General features: G+C 41.0%; 1 protein-coding gene across 1 annotated transcript; it reads right to left on the bottom strand.

Moving 5' to 3' along the window:
• Positions 1–1034: 1034 nt before the first annotated feature.
• On the bottom strand, positions 1035–17489 carry rlig1 (RNA 5'-phosphate and 3'-OH ligase 1). The gene is made up of 7 exons (XM_063197756.1): positions 17396–17489; positions 6317–6434; positions 5084–5179; positions 4452–4568; positions 2594–2791; positions 2144–2313; positions 1035–1884 (listed from the first exon to the last, which is right to left on the bottom strand). Exons 1-7 carry the CDS (start codon positions 17483–17485, stop codon positions 1696–1698), a joined length of 978 nt encoding a protein of 325 aa, XP_063053826.1. The 5' UTR covers positions 17486–17489; the 3' UTR covers positions 1035–1695.
• Between the last annotated feature and the right edge of the window lie 22 nt (positions 17490–17511).

The raw sequence follows: 17511 nt of genomic DNA, 5'->3' as shown, positions 1-17511 counted from the left end.
GTTCCTGCCTACCTTTTGCAAAGCACATTAATTCTTTATGCAAAGGATATGCAGACCACATTCATTCTTTTTTTCCTTTTCTTTCTTTTTTTTTGGGGGGGGGGGGGTCGGCATAAATAGGATGGTAGTGAAGATCATATTCCATATAGACCTGTGTCATATGACATGGTGTATTAGTGCACAACAGTCATTCTAAAGATTTTACATTTTATGCTATTCAAGTGTGTGTGTGTGTGTGTGTGTGTGTGTGTGTGTGTGTGTGTGTAGGGAAGTTCCAGAGCCATATAAAGGCCAAGTCAAGTCATAGAAAGAGCTCATAAATGATTTGCAAGATATAATGCGTTACGTATATATTTACATAAAATACTGACCCTATACATTTACCTGCATATAAATAACATTACAGGCCCCAACAGTCCCCAGGACAATTTCCACAATGTTACATCACTAGCTTTTCCCTCTGCTCGTCACAGGATGCCTTTGACTAGCTGTGGGAAACAGTCACATGTGAATGGAATAAACTTTAAAGAGGACCTGGTAGTCCAGTGGTTCCCAAACTGGGGGGCAGGACCCCTGGGGGAGGTAGGATTTTTTCCAGAGGTACTGCAGTGGGGTAGCAGAAAGAAGGGACTTTTCATAAAAACAAGGAAAACACATGGTTAAGACTTACTACAATTGTATACATTGGTTTGTAACAACACTCACGGATCTGGCTAACAAATGTCCTTAGGGCCTACTTTTCTTGTGAATCTGAAATTACAATTTAGCAATATTAGGAAATGGTGTTTGGCATTTGGAATATGAGAGGATGGGGTTCACGAAAATATACCTAAAGCTAAAAGGCAGTCCTGGCGGAAAAAGTTTGGGAACCATTGTAGTTTATTTTCCGCTGCAGCATTAGAGAATGACCCTCTCTCCACAGGTAGGCACCGTCCACCTTTACCCCTCACTATTCAAAAGCCTGTCTAATATGTCAATATCTTACTTAGGACAATAGGTATATTATAAAAGCAAAAATAGTGAAACAACAAAGATCACATTTATTTTATGTTTTTAATTAAACATATTTTTCAAATGGTAACATATAGTACAATAACAATGGAGGATAAGACCTTTTTGAATGATGCACCATATGGCACTATGTTCACTTTCCAGTTGTCAAAGTATCTTTCAGTCTGGGATCACCTCTCCCAAAGCTACTTACGTGCAAAATGTCATGTCAAAAGTGCTAATAATCGTGAAATAGAACCCCATATACATACAACAGCTTTTACATTTTGGCAACTTTTTTGTTCACCTTAGTTGTCTTTACACTTTGTCTATCGACTATCCATGCCTCTGACACATCTCTCATTGTCTGTCTTGCCCTGTTCCGTTAGCCTTTCTCCACAACTTCAATGTTTTCTCTGTGTCTACAACAGCAATGTACAATACAGTAATGCAGCTTTGGCATACTACTGATTTTTTCGGAATTCAACGTGCATCATCTCAGTTAACCCAAACAAGCTTTGCCTTTAAATTGAATGTCATGAAATTAATATCCATGCCGTAAAACATCAAATTAAAGGGGAAAAGGTCTCAAGGACAACCAAGTAAATTAAATCACTTGTAGCCAAGTACCAAGTACTTAATATTCCTCTTTCCAACCCATTTGAACCCGGGTGAACATTATCCATGTGTATTTAGCTGTAGTCTTCAGTCGTCAAACAATATGTCTTCAAGAGACTGGAAAGTTTGCCCGTGTAGTTTTGAGAATGCACTGAACATGCCCTGGCATGAACCGTCCAATTGTTCCCTGTGGCCATCAAATCGAATGACGACAGGTCTGGTGTTCAGAAAGGGTTTACCACATGGCCATTTCAGGTTCACGTGATGACGATGAAGCTGTACAGTAAAAAAGAAGACATCAATTGTACTGTATATTATGTATATAATAATTTAAAAAAACTTAAACACTCCCTCCACCACCACAACAGTACATATTAGTCCTCTCGCAAATGGCTCTCATTAATGTAGTTTTCTATTTTTGTAATAGAAGTACAAATGGACCCATCTTATTTATGCAGTGTTGCACAAATATAAACATCATAATTGTTTTTATTTTTAAAAAGACAGATGTGTGTACAACAGGGCATAGAACTACCTTAAAAAGAGCTCCGTTGTTGCAATGCCAGACGATCCCTTCCACTTTGCCCCGGTCTGCCTCTGAGAGCCAGGTGTGCAGCTGTGTATAATTCACAGGAAGGGCATCTCTCACATGAATGGCCCCATGTGGCACCAGGAAGTGGAGCGGCTGCTTCTTGCTGCCCAGACCTTTGGATTAAGGCAAGGAGACAAGTGTGAATTAAAACTGAAATGTGAGGAAAAAGATAATAGAGAGAAATGAATTTAAGACCATATACGTATACCATTTTGAATAGATGTTCATGCCTGGCATATAATAACAGGAGAAAGTTTTTAAAAAATAGTGTATGTGATGGGCTGCAATGTTCCCTTGCAGGGAAAAATAAGACACCTTTTCACCAGTTGTATAAGAAACTAGACACAAGTATGTTAAATGTATTGAAAGAAATACAGTATAATCTTGACATACCATAAGGATTTCCATTGATATTTGTTCCGATGAGCTCTAGTGTTTGGTCCTGTAATTCTGACAGTGGAACACATGTGATTTCCAGCATGTCCTCGTCTTCTCTGTCGGGCTGGAGGACTAAGGCAAGCTCTATCTCGTAATCGACCACAGAGGAGTGCCAGCAATACTGTTTACTGTTCCACTCCACAGGAACCCAGCCTTGATTTCATTAACGATAAAATAAGACAAGATAAGACAAGACAAGATAAGATAAGATAAGATAAGATAAGATAAGATGACACTTTATTGTTTGAAACAGAAAATTGCCTTTTAGTGTGGCTCCAGTCTTTCTCTCAGATATTAAACAAGACAAAAACCCAGCCATGATTTCATTATCAATGCAATTGTTTATTTGGATACCAGATGGAAATTAGCCATTGTGCTATAATCTAGCACATTTACATGTTCATTAATGTGCACTGTCCTGAAAAAATAAAATTGAAGTACCGGTAAAGTAAAGTAATTCGCAACAGTGAAGGACAACCTAGATTCATTAGTTGTACAATCCTGTGCCATGTAATCCAAATGATCTGATTTTACCTGTCCAATCCAACCAGGAGATTACCTGGTTTCTCGGAATGATCACCTGAGCCGTTTTCAAGACTCATGCCATGTTTACTACAACAAACACAGCAATCACATGTGGGTGCAACTTTTGAACAAACAAACTAACAGTATGAGGCTGCGTCCATCTTTGTAACCATTGGCTATCGCTTGGACACACAATATAATGTTATTTAGGGATACCAAATGATTCCAAGCGACATGACATGCTTTCCTAAATGATGTCATCAAGAGTACAGAATCCAAGCAAGTAGATAAAACAGCCAGCTGACAACACAACAGGTTCTTGTCATACACTGTGCAGGGCTCCAATGGGACACTTAGCTACTTGAAATTCTTGTCTGTGCGCACAGTGGAATGTTTGAAATTTGTAAATATGAAAAATCCATCTATAGCAGCTGAGAGGGAGATTCAAAGTGCAGAGAAAACGACAACAACTAGTAGTGATTGGATAATTGGTCGAACATGCCTACCAAAATGTAGCCAACATACACAAAGATCTGTTGCAGAGCGTTTTGCTACATTGCTGTCAAACATCGTAGCAAATTGTAGCAAAATGTAGTAATAGGTTGCAGCAGTTGAACATGCCCCCTTGTTTAACTGGTAAAACCTTGTCATTTGGAATATATGGCACAGGACTGTAAACGTAATAAATCCAGGTTGCCCATCACTGATTTGCTACACAGTTCAACGGCATGGCACAGAACAACAACAAAATCTCTGGGAAAATCTTCTTGCTCCTTAAGTTTTATCGAGTCACATATTTGGTAGACAAGAACTATACATGTGTATGCGTAAATAATAATAATTATTAGTAAAAAATATATATAAAAAAATGGTAAAAGAACAGCCATAGTTGAGCCACCTTTACATTACAGTGCAACAGAGAATAACATATGCACAGAAAAAAGTGAGAAAGAATGTTTCTTGATGGACAAAATCTAACAGTATTTAACAGAGTTCTAGCAGAAACAGCACACCTTCTATTAGAATATGGAGACTGAGGTTGAGGAATAACAATAGGCCTACATAAAAGTGTGGAAGTAAGGATTCTAAATTATGTCAATTAATCATTGAGGTATGCAATCCTGAGGGCAAATTGTATATTTGGATACGAAGAATTTGGATTCACTGATGCACTGGATGACTATGGATATCAAAGTCATTTCAAAAATGTAAAAAAAACAACAACAAAAAAAACCCCAGCAGATCCTCAAATAGCACATGCACCCTTTCTGTCATCAGTTTCACCCACCTAGAATATGCCCATGGTCATCAGGTACAGGACAGCCATCGATGTGGGGAACACTGTGTGCTGGTATCCAATTATCAGGGACATCTTTAAAATCCTCCTTCAAGTTCCACATAAAGCCTAAAAATAAAAAAATAAAAACAGTTGCTGAAGCATTTCATGATGCAATCAGAACTACTACAGTACAGACATTGAAAGAAGCCAGATGAAGTACTTAAATGTACACTGGGTGAGATATTTTAGTTGTTTATTTCCAGAATTCATGTTACCCATTCACTAATGTTACCTTTTTCATGAGTACTTACCACCACCATCAAATTCTAAGTATTCATTATCACTGGAAAAATCGCACTTTTCATACATGAAAAGGGGGATCTTCTTCATAGTCCGCCATTTTGAATTTCCAGAAATAGCCATTTCTAGCTGCAAAAATGACTGTACTTGGGCCATACTAGAAAATATTAGTTTATTACTTCGTAAATTTTCATGAAAATATCAAATTTGGCAATAGGCAGCCCAGTTTCAATGAGCAGCATATTTGCTGTACCTTTTTAGACAATTTCCTGCACAGTGTACCTTTAAGGTGTATTAGTTGTGCATTTCCTTTTTTTACATTATCATCTATCATTTTTTACCTGTGGAGGTCTTTTGAGAAGACTGAAACTTCTTCCATCGCTTGTCTGCTTGCTTGTTTGGTTTTCGATCAAGGCGTGCCCAAAGAAATTGCTTTCCTTCAAAAACAGAGATCGAAAGGGGAGTATACTTGTATAATGCATTTCATACAAAACCAGTTCAATATTTTTTAAACCACACTGACAATTCAGGATGTTGACTTGACATACATAATTCCCCCATATTAGAGATATTATTGTTTTTGGGTTACACATGAAATCAGACACTTGAGGGCCTGACCAACACAGATTTCAAATGAACTTGGTGTGCCTTTTTAGTGGCAAGGTCGAACCCCAGAACTGCATTTTCATAAATCTGGCACAAATATTAAAGGGAGACAGAGTAAGAAAGTCTTATAGTGGTTTTTAATTGGTTTTGTTGTTGTTTCAGAGCTTTTTCTGACTCTACATATTACACAAACATGATGGAATACATCATTCCAATGTGAATTATTCAAATTAAAAAATGGAGTATCAAAAAAGCTATATTTTAAAATGTCCAGGGGTTCTACCTTGCCACTATACAGGCACACTAAGTTTCATTAAAATCTGTGTCGATCAGGCCTCAAAGTGATTTCACATGAAATTATCCGTTCATTCATTTTATTGGTAGTGTCAACTCTGTTACAAAGTTGTTACCGGGCAAATACACCGGCCGCGACAAGAGCGAGGCGAGTGACGGAAGTAATTGACTTTGTATTGAGTCGCGCGACAAATGGCGATTCTGGAGACTAGAGGCGATTCGTGCGACGAGAGCGACATTTTGCAGTTGAACTCCTGAGAATGTTATGCAAATGAGCTATGACGCGGTTCAGCGACAACCCGCGACAGCCAAGGACTGTATAGAGGTCAGTCACCACAGCCAATGGGAAGGTTTGAATGCTTGCTCTCTGCCTGCAACGGACATACTCTAGTCGCTTCAATCACTCGTATCACTTGCTGCAGCACAGAAGAGATTCTCTGTCGTTTCAATCGCGTCGCGGCCGGTGTATTTGCCCGGTTATGGTCACACAACATCATTTTTAACAGTATACTCTCAATGCTCTCTCAAGATTAATAGGCATCAAAATAAACTACACTAGATTTTTTTTAATGATAATAGTAAGGTGTGGGCTTATGCTCAAATTTTAACCTTTTCATAGGAAAATAAAAATAGCATCACTTCATTGACCCATCTGCCCATGACAGAAAACATACCTTTGTATTTGGAAATATAACAACAGGTGCCATCTAATTTCTCTGTAGCAACAGCAGAGTGAATATCTGATTCCAGGGCAGAAAGGTTCAGATTTTCAGTGGCTGCAACATGAAATGGCTGTAGAAAAAAGAGACCAATCGTAAGCACATACTGTCACGCCCAGCCATGACAGCTTGGCTGGGGTTGCCATTTCTGACTCTGTCCATGGTCTCCAGTCCTGCAGGTGGAGCTGTGGGCTGGCATGACCAGGATTCCATCATGGGGCTAATGGGTTGGGCTACAAAAGGAGTCCTTCCTGTCTGCACTCTCTCTCTCTCCACTCTGACTCGGCTCACTCGTCTGGCAGACCGTATGGTCAAGGCCGACGGCAGCCATGCTCCAGCACCACACTTGCACCACAACACTCACTTACTGATACACCCCTTGGTTGGTTCATGTTACTGATCGTCCATGTTTTTGTAAATAAACCTTTGTTTTAGTAAAATGCACAAATCGGCGTGGTCTCCCTTTATGTTACTATCACTCACGAGCCAGTGGTCGTAACATATGGGGGCTCGTCCTAACTAAAGATTCAGAGATTTGGTAATGATTTGGTAAAGGCTACGATAATTCCTGCTACAGTGGCAGCGTAGGAAGGTGCGCAGGCCTATTTGGGTACAGTTTTCAATAAGTATACGATAATTCCTTCTACTGTGTTAGCGTAGGGAGGTGCGTAGAGCTTGTTGTGTACCATTTGCTTTTGGAAAAGCTACTGTAATTCCTTCTACTGGCTAGGAGAGCGTAGGAAGGTATGTGGAGCTCTTTTGGAAAGTGATCAGTTTGAGTAAAACTACAAGAATTCCTTCTACTGGAAATGGGAGAGTAGGAAGGGTAGTAGTTAGGTTACAAGTGTATTGACTGATATGATTTAATTCAGGGTCTATCAGTCATCATTTCTTTGGGGAGATCCGCTGGTTTGTGCTTTTGATGGTTTACATTTGCAAGTGTAGGTACAACATTAGAACATTGATTTTGTTTGTTCCAGCCATTTTGGTCAAGTTTCATTGCAGTTTGTAGCATGGCATAGAACCTTTAGGAGCTGTCGCCTTTATCCCCATCTAGCACGGGTTTTAGGTTCCTGCTGTCACAGAGTCTGGGCGAGGGCACCGCCTTGGAGAAACGGCTGAATCGGCTTTGTCGGGATGGTACGTCTCCATAGGTATTGGTGAGTAAATGATCCTCGTCCTCGGGCTCTGTGTGAAAATAGGTTAGTCTAGTGGGGGGAAAATGTTTAGGGGGATGCTCCGGGGTTAATTTGCTGTGTTAACATAACTGCAATGCTCTTGTCACTGGTTGAATTGGTTGGAGAGAGGGCCTAGCTTGATGGAGCTAGTTTTCCTTTAGTTTACTTTGGTTTGTTCAGCTCACACAGGCAAATTGTTTAATTTTTGTTGCATACCTCTAGTTTGTCATTGACTGGATTTGAGAAAAATGATTACGATGGAGGATTTGGTAAAGGCTCCGCTGGAGAGCTTGTTGGCAGCATTAAACAAGCAGCAATTGGTGCAATTAGCTGGTCAGGGAATTGACTTGCCATCAGCGATTAGGTCAGCTAAGCAGAAACACCTGACTGAAATGCAACCAGTAATTGAGGCTGCACAGTCTACTAGCCCAAGCTTGTCAAGTTTTGAGCAACAAAAACAGCTGTTGGAATTGGAGAAGAATGTTGAATTGGAGAAAATGAGACTTTACCTGGAGAAAAGCAAATTGGAAGTAGAGAAAATGAGAATGGAACATGAACTTCAGCAAAAGGCGAAGGATAGGTTGTTTGAAAATTTGGAATTCATACCTAACTTTGATGAACGTGACCCAGAGGTATTTTTCTCATTGTTTGAACATGTCATCGCTCAAAGAAAAATTAAGGATGAGGATCGAACACTGCTCTTAGTGCCACGGCTAGTGGGCAAAGCACAGAGGGCATTTGTGGCTTTACCTGTTGAGAACCGAAATTATGATGTGGTGAAACAAGCCATCTTAAAATGTTACCAACTTCATCCAGAAGCTTATCGACAGCATTTCAGGAATTTACGCAAACATGGCAATCAAACTCATGCAGACGTGGTGAGGAAATTGACCAAGTGTTTTAATCAGTGGCTCACTGCAGAGTCTGTCGCCAATTTTGAAGCGCTGCGTGATTTGCTGATTTTTGAACAGTTTCAGAATATCCTGCCTAAAAGAATTCTTCACTTAATCAATGGGCGCGGAGTAAAGACCGCAGCAGAGGCAGCTCTTCTGGCCGATGGTTTTGAGTTGACTCACAAGAGTAGGCCTAAGGCATATCATGGCAGACCTCGTTATCACGATCATCGAATTAACCCTTCGCATCAATCTCAATTGCATTCTCATTGTCCTCGTTATGGTCGTAAAGACAATCGTTATGATCCTAGTTCTCCTTCATTGAATTCTCCTCCTCGTTACAATCGTAAAGACAGTTTTAGTCATGGCAATTGCAAGATTCCAAAGTTTGACCCAAATGTTAATGACCAAGTAGGCCTACGAAAAATTGACCAATGCCATTATTGTTTGGAAGAAGGACATTGGAAGAAAAATTGCCCAGTGTTACTGGCACGTTCTAAGGCTCAAGTTGAGAAAAGTAGACCTGTGGTGTCTTCTGCTGTGCGCCCAGGTGATATTGGTAAGCCTGATATGTCTACCCGGTCTGCTGTGGGGGTGGATAATTGTTTACAGCCTTCTCCACTTAAAAAGTGCAGAGCTGGGCCGAGTGAGGCACACATGCAATCAGAGAAGGCAGGTGTGTCTACCTGTGCATCATTTGTCGATGGTGACTTAGGGTCTTTGATTGGTCCAGGCAAGCCTACCTATGAATTAATTGGGTTGTTTGGAAAATGTTCTGATTAATGCATTCTTGTGTTTCGGGTTTGGTCATTCTCTGTTCTTTGTCTCTCTCCTAACCCGTCCTTTTTGTTTGCCTTAAAGGTTTGCTGTCCTTGGATCCGGGATTTGCAGGTTTCAGATTGGGCTGGGGGTGGGGAGGGTGAAAATTGGCATTGCGGGTCTGGCCGCTCTGGGATTCCAAGTTGCATTATTGTGGTTTCTAGTATTGATTGCCTATGGTCTGTGTGGATAATTTTGGTTCTGTTCAGAGTCATCTAATATCAGAGTTACGCCACTCCCATAGACCTCTATGGACCAATCTTTCCACAGCAATGGCGGCTCACATGGAGCCTCAGGGAGAGTTAACATGGAAATCCCCATTGACTTTAGTTCTATTAGAAGTTACTTAGTTCCAGGATGTGGCAGTAGAACACAGAAAATCAGGTTAAGGTAATGTAATTTGTTTGTACTTAATCTTTGTTTGGTATGTGATGGTTCTGTGTTAGTTTCCAACGAACAGAAGTTTACTGTTAAGAAACATTTTAACCTACGCGAATCACCTCACCAACCGACTTCCTGGTCCCCGGTTTGCGCAACTCTGTTATTAGATGGCTCTGGTTCTGTTTATTTTGTTTTGTTAATATTGATGGTGCTCCAGAGACCCATTAGATCGGGCCTCTGTTTTTAAGGGGGGAAGGGATGTCACGCCCAGCCATGACAGCTTGGCTGGGGTTGCCATTTCTGACTGTCTGTCCATGGTCTCCAGTCCTGCAGGTGGAGCTATGCTGCCCTACAATTTCAGAACGCAGTATAATTCAAAATGCCAAACTGAGAAAAAAGGCTTTAAAGTTTCCTTTCTGTCCACGCGACTGTGTTGGAGGTAAAGTGGTGATGACACTTCCATATAATACTTTTTTAGGGTGAAAATTTATGCACACAAGAAAAAAGCAAAAAAAACAACATTCTCATTACTTTTTAGCTGAAAAATCATTATACTGCGCTCTGTTGTGGTATTACTGTCTACACCAAAACCACGGTGTCAATGGAGAAGTGCAGTATAAAAGTGCAGTATCGCATTATACTGCGTTCTTGGCTAGTAGCCTACCACGTAACCTACTAAAACCACAAAGCGCAGTATAATCAGTTTTTTGCGTTTTTTTCCGAAACGGGACCAAGTTGGGCCGAAAAATTTTAACACAAGAAGAAGAAGGTATTTTAAAGCCAATTTCCGGTCTAAACCCATTTTCGACCATTTTCAAGATACTGCGTTCTGATATTGTAGGGCAGTGTGGGCTGACATGACCAGGATTCCATCATTGGGCTAATGGGTTAGGCTACAAAAGGAGTCCTTCCTGTCTACTCTCTCCCTCTCCATTCTGACTGGGCTCACTCGTTGTGCAGAGTGTATGGTCAAGGCCGACGGCAGCCTCGCTCCAGCAACTCACTTGCACCACAACACCAACTTACTGATACACCCCTTGGTTGGTTCATGTTACTGATTGTCCATGTTTTTGTAAATAAACCTTTGTTTTAGTAAAATGCACGAATCGGCGTGGTCTCCCTTTATGTTACTATCACTCACGAGCCAGTGGTCGTAACAATACCTAAAAGTAAATAAAATGTCAACTATGAATAACATACACATACATTTCATCACAAAATATCATGAACGTGAAATCAGAGACTTTGGGGCCAAGCCGACATAGATTTGAATAAATCTACCGTAAGTGTGCCTTTTTAGTGGAAGTGTAATACCTCAGAACTGCATTTGCATGAATCTGGCACTAATATTAATATTTAAAAAAACAATATTTTAAAATGGCCAGTATCTTGTCTAAACCTAGCCTCCTAGGCTCTTTTGACCCCCCCCCTCATAACTTAGGAACTGAATGGCGTATGACCGCCAAACTTGGAGGAGATGATCTCCAGCCAAAAATCTATGGATGACATCAATTTGGTGTCATTGTTGGATATTATGACGTCATTATGATGTCATTTCCTGATTTTATTGCCCAAAATGTCAACTTAATGTATTTTCCATCTAACTTGGGTAATGCACATCAATTTTGGTTATTATGTGCATCAGACCACTTCAAATGTTCACAAGGGTGTCTGATGCTAATGAAAATGAGACTTAGATCAGTGATTTTTGGTCAGGCAGAAAAATGATAAACCTAATCTTTTGCTATCACATTGTAGCCAACTTCATTTTAGGAAAAGTCAAAAAGTAGTCATAACTTTAGTCATTCAGGAGTTATACGACATCAAAGTTGTTGTGCGCACTGTTGAATATAGATCAATTAAAGCATGGAACAATTTGCCAACCAAATTAACTATATTGAATAATAAAGTGGTTTTTAAAAAACAGGTGAAAAAACATCTGAGCCTATCATATATAAACTAGGTTAGTGCAGAGGTAGAGATGTTTGTCACAATAGTCGAGTCATAAATGGAGGTTCCGTGACCAACCTCTGGCAACAATGTTTTGATGATTGATTTGACCTCTATGGACCCTTTAGAAAAGATTTAGCCCCCATGTCCCTCGCAAAAATCCCGGGCTTTTTTGCTAGAGAGCCGAATTCAAAATGGCGTCCGGCGGCATCTCTAAAAAATAACTTTTGATCTGAATGACTTAGAATCATGTATGAAGGCACTTTTTCATATGAGTCAACCATGAGGATTCCAAATCTGACATCATTTTGGTTATAAAACTTCGTTTTGACAGCGAAATTCAAGATGGCCGCCATCTAGAACCGTTATTTTCGACCTTTTTAGGCCGTCACCGCCCAAAATTATCATATTTGGACTGGGAACCTCCCAATTTGTGTGACAGTATTTCTCATGTAAAAATATTGAGAGAATATCTGATCTACAAGCCCAGAATTCCTCATATTGGGAGGCGTAGTGGGCTTGAACACTGTAGATGGGCTATTTTAACAATGTGTCTTTTTTTAGTAGGCTATTATTTGACAATTTGGCCGATATTTTAGCATTGTTTGATGATTACTTTGGATGCAGTGATGGTCTTTCACTTTGAGAGTCCTTACATCATGACCCCAACCCCCTCAACCCACAGGTTGAGAACCACTTATCTAGAAGGAAAAACCCTTCACGTTTCACATTTTCCAAGCATTCTTGCACAGGGAAGCCCGTTGAGGAACTCGAGGCAAGAGCTGCTGAAATGGAAGAAGTGTGCTCACAGCAGTGATCAACTTGGTTGAAGACAGTCAGTTTGTGAAGCTCCCCGAGCTGCAAGAACACTGTGTTGTTGAGGAATGTGTGGTCTTATTCAACCCCAATGGCACATACAGGAAGACGCAGAAGAGCAAGCTCATCTCGAAGATCTCCCTCCACCCTGTTTTGATTTAAGAATCCTATCTTGCTCTAATTCAGTGGTTCCCAACCTATGGGTCAGGACCCCCCTTATGGGTCGCCAAAGATCCACAGGGGGTCGCGGAGCCCTCTTGATTTTAAGGGGTTTCGTTTTAAATATATATAGCCCATGTTGAATAAAAGACAAAGCATTTAACTAATAAATGCATAGACGCAACAAATTGTAAGTGCTACATTAAACATTTATTCTATATTTGACCAAAGACGAATTGAGGAATAAAATAACTAAAATAAGTTATCGCAGGAAACGGAGGGCATCTTGTGACTCCGTCTCTTGCGGGCGCTCGCGTGGTTGGGTCACCAAAGCTTGCAATAGTAAAAACATGGGTCCCCTAAGAAAAAGGTTGGGAACCACTGCTCTAATTGACATAGGCATGATCTGGAGGATGGGAACCCCATCAGCAGAAGATTAGCAGACACAGGATGGCACCCTATACAAGTAGTTTGGGCTATGCCCAAAAACTGTCATCCATCATCCTTGCCTTCTCATGCTCCCAGTATCATCGGTGCCAATGATCCCTACAATACATCATACTTAACAAAAGAAGACGAACGAGACCTGCGCATACATGGTAATGCACATACACATGAAATTGACAAGTTCCCATCTGCCAAGTCTTTCAAAATGTTATTGTGTAGTGTCAAAAACAAGAAAAAGACTACACCATTAAGCAGTCTGAAGCTCTTCACTGTTAATGATGGTCAATGACAGTCAGGTTGTAGTGGCCCTGTTGTTATTGATGCAGCTGATACCTATGTCTACGGCAGCTTCCTGGCATGCTATGCATTAAGAGAGACAAAGAGACGGTCCTCTTCTGTGACCTTTTGACAGAAGAGATGGCAGATAGCCTGTAAAACAGTGTAGCTGCACAATGCCATGATGCCAACTCAAGGTTCTATGAAAAAGGAAAATCATCAGTGTATGAGCTCCCAGGGTCACCCCTATGTTGCCTGGGAGCTATGTTCCCAGAGTACTATGTCCCCCCTGCCACCGGGGAACTTAGAACCCTTTTTTCAAAAAGGGGTTCTATTCCTGCTGCTTCCAAGTAGACTGCTGCCGCATGACTAGCGAGGGTTGTTGTTAGTTACGGTTAGGGTTAGGCTGCCACTGTTCGCAAACTTGACATGAAATACGCATGGCAACCGTTCGTGCAAGAGATATGCATGTGAAGCATCCTGGGCCATACAATGCGGGGAACATGGGACACTTTTGAGAAAAAGGGTCGGTAGTTCCTCAGTCCCATACAAAGACCGGGGAATACAGGACCCGGGGAAGCTATACGCTATACTCCCAACCATGTTTGAGTGGCGATGGGTGGTTCTTTAGTGTGGGGTGGCGCACTAGATGCGGCAAGTAGTTGGGACAGAGGCAGTGTTGGCATAAGCTGTCTGCATATGGAGGGAGACAGATAAAAGACTTTCTCTTCATGGTCTTCGACTTGGAAGCACAGGCTTCAGCCATGGTGCTACTTTTCTTGTCTACATAGATCATCTGTCTCGTGAACACAAACAGCTGTTGTACTCCCTCTTCAAGGTGAACAGAGAGCAACCAAGAGTTGCTCCTTGCCACAGAGCTCTTTATCACCTTTTCATGTACTGATGATTTTTCTTTTTCATAGAACCCTACAGGTAAGTTGGCATCACAGCCTGTAAAATAGTGTAGCTGCACAATGCAGTCTGCCATCTCTTGTCAGCAGGTCATGGAAGAGGACAGTCTCTTCGTTTCTCTTAATGCTTAGCATGCCAGGAAGCTGCCATAGACATCGGTATCAGCTGCATCAATAACAACAGGGCCACTACAACCTGACTGTCATTGACCATCATAAACAGTGAAGAGCTTCAGACGCTCAATGGTGTAGTCTTTTTCTTGTTTTTGACACTACACAATAACATTTTGAAAGACTTGGCAGATGGGAACTTGTCAATTTCATGTGTATGTATGTGCATTACCATGTATGCGCAGGTCTCGTTCGTCTTCTTTTGTTAAGTATGGTGTATCGTAGGGATCATTGGCACCGATGATACTGGGAGCATGAGAAGGCAAGGATGATGGATAACAGCTTTTGGGCATAGCCCAACCTACTTGTATAGGGTGCCGTCCTGTGTCTGCCAATCTTCTGCTGATGGAGTTCCCATCCTCCAGATCATGCCTATGTCAATTAGAGCAGAGTTTCTCAAAGTGGAGCGCAAGCCTTCCTGGGGGGGCGCGGAGGCATCACAGGGGGGCCGTGTGACATCTGCCCCCCCCCCAAAAAAAAAGATTTCCTATATGGCCAATAAGCCAATATGTTTAAAGTCCCCCTCACCAACATTATATTATTCATTGTCATTGATTTGAATAGAATAGGAAATGAACACACATCTGCACTGCATTCGACTGCAGTCCCTCTTTGTTTTATCTCACCTTTCCTTTAATTCTGCGCAGCAATTGCAAAATCAATTTGCGCAAGTACTGCTTTTGCTTAGAAACCATTTATTTCCTAATTTACCTCAGGTCAGACATAACTATGATAGCGCCAGCCAGAAGTGATTTTTACCCCACAAAAAGGGGGAGGGGGCACGGAGGCATCCAGACCCTCTGAGGGGCAAATGATGGGAAAAGTTTGAGAACCACTGAATTAGAGCAAGATAGGATTCTTAAATCAAAACAGGGTGGAGGGAGATCTTCGAGATGAGCTTGCTCTTCTGCGTCTTCCTGTATGTGCCATTGGGGTTGAATAAGACCACACATTCCTCAACAACACAGTGTTCTTGCAGCTCGGGGAGCTTCACAAACTGACTGTCTTCAACCAAGTTGATCATTGCTGTGAGCGCACTTCTTCCATTTCAGCAGCTCTTGCCTCGAGTTCCTCAACAGGCTTCTCTGTGCAAGAATGCTTGGAAAATGTGAAACGTGAAGGTCTTTGTTTAACTAGATAAGTGGTTCTCAACCTGTGGGTCAAGACCCCCTGTTTTGGGGGGTGGGGTCATAATGTAAGGACTCTCAGAGTAAAAGACCATCACTGCATCCAAAGTAATCATCAAACAATGCTAAAATATCTGCCAAATTGTCAAATAACAGCCTACAAAAAAGACACATAGTTAAAATAGCCCATCTACAAGCCCACTACGCCTCCCAATGTGAGGAATTCTGGGCTTGTAGATCAGATATTCTCTCAATATCTTTACATGAGAACACAAATCACAAATTGGGAGGTTCCCAGTCCAAATATGACAATTTTTGGGCGGTGACGGCCTAAAAAGGTCGAAAATAACAGTTCTAGATGGCGGCCATCTTGAATTTCGCTGTCAAAACGAAGTTTTATAACCAAAATGATGTCAGATTTGGAATCCTCATGGTTGACTCATATGAAAAAGTGCCTTCATACATGATTCTAGGTCATTCAGATCAAAAGTTATTTTTTAGAGATGCCGCCGGACGCCATTTTGAATTTGGCTCTCTAGCAAAAAAGCCCGGGATTTTTGCGAGGGACATGGGGGCTAAATATTTTCTAAAGGGTCCATAGAGGTCAAATCAATCATCAAAACATTGTTGCCAGAGGTTGGTCACGGAACCTCCATTTATGACTCGACTACAAGGTCTTAAACCATTATTATAGTAATTTATGTTTATATTAAATGTTTTTTTTTAGTTTTTTTTTTTTATTTCTTTTCAATGTATGGTGCTTAAATGAATGTACAGATTTGTGTAGAACTTTTAACTGTGTGTGATTTTATTGTTGGACCCCAGGAAGAATAGCTGGGTTTGCGCCCAGCTAATGGGGATCCTAATAAACTAAACTAAAACTAAACTAAACTTAGCCCCCCGCCCCCGGTCTGAATAGGGTTAAAGGCTAAAATGAGTTGTAATAAAGGAGTTAATAATTGTGTAGAGGTAAAGAACCTATCCCACCTGACACTCCAGCCAAAATGCTAATTTGGGCAGAGTGTCAGGTGGAGTAACACAACCACTTACTTACATAATGGGTTTCTACACGTGATGGAGAAGCAAACCATATACAAAAACATTACCCAAAACACATTTTATTTTCTGAAATTTCCAAGGCCATATCAACCTTTAAGTTATATTATATCTGAAATGGCTCAAGAACCAAACACCAGAATTCCAGGTGTTACAGCACTCATGACATTGCAGGCCAGGTTTGTACAAGATATTGGCCATTTCATTAGGCCTATAATATAGCTTTTTTGATATTCAACTTTTATATCTCACATTTCATACTCGGATAACTGTTGTTCCATGTTGTTTGTGTAATTTGTAGAGGCAGAAAAGAGCTTTCAAAACCCTTCTCCTTAAATAAGTGCCAAATTCATCCAAATGAAGTTCTGGGGTTCCACTCAAATCCCTGCCCAATGTAGCTCCCGGCTGAAAAGTGGAATATCAGAGGATGGAATTGCATGGAAAAACAGAGGAGATAGACTGGAGTGCCAGAATGGAGGATGACCAACCAAACACGCATTTAGCTAGATACATTGTTCAGAAAAAAACTCAATTTTTGTCTATATCTTTAATAATAATCCCATGATCTGGTTGTACTCTGCTGGAATATAAAATATAAACACGCAGAAGGATGCATTGATGAACACGCCCATTTTCTGCACGCTTGCGTATTAAGACTCGAGGAGGAAAATACACGCTGCAGTCCGACCAAGCACTCAGAGCCATCACTGAACTCCTGATCGACTAGTCTAACAACCAGGATCTAGGATTTTGCTAGGCCTACATCATCTTTAGTTGCACTGTTGATAAATCATCTAGTCTACATGTTTTCACCTAAATAATGTCAAATTCCCATATCAATTTCGCCTACCTGAGCCTCCCGTTTTCCTGATGGTTTGTCTTGCACTTCTGTCCTGAATACACATGATATCTTTTGCTGGACTGTCCCTAGGCGCCGCATAGTAGGCCTTAACTAACTAGTACAAT

Source organism: Engraulis encrasicolus, chromosome 4, assembly GCF_034702125.1.
Source record: "Engraulis encrasicolus isolate BLACKSEA-1 chromosome 4, IST_EnEncr_1.0, whole genome shotgun sequence".
NCBI lineage: Eukaryota > Metazoa > Chordata > Actinopteri > Clupeiformes > Engraulidae > Engraulis > Engraulis encrasicolus.
The sequence above is the reverse complement of the archived record's forward strand: the minus strand, read 5'-3'. Positions and strand labels throughout refer to the sequence as shown.

Excerpts from the sequence above, each read along its gene's own strand:
- rlig1 (XM_063197756.1), bottom strand. The coding sequence starts at position 17,485 with ATGCGGCGCCTAGGGACAGTCCAGCAAAAGATATCATGTGTATTCAGG. Across the intron at positions 2,792-4,451 it reads TGACCATGGGCATATTCTAG|GCTGGGTTCCTGTGGAGTGG; the intron begins GTGGGTGAAACT and ends AATGAAATCAAG. Across the intron at positions 2,314-2,593 it reads TATCAATGGAAATCCTTATG|GTCTGGGCAGCAAGAAGCAG; the intron begins GTATGTCAAGAT and ends CTTAATCCAAAG.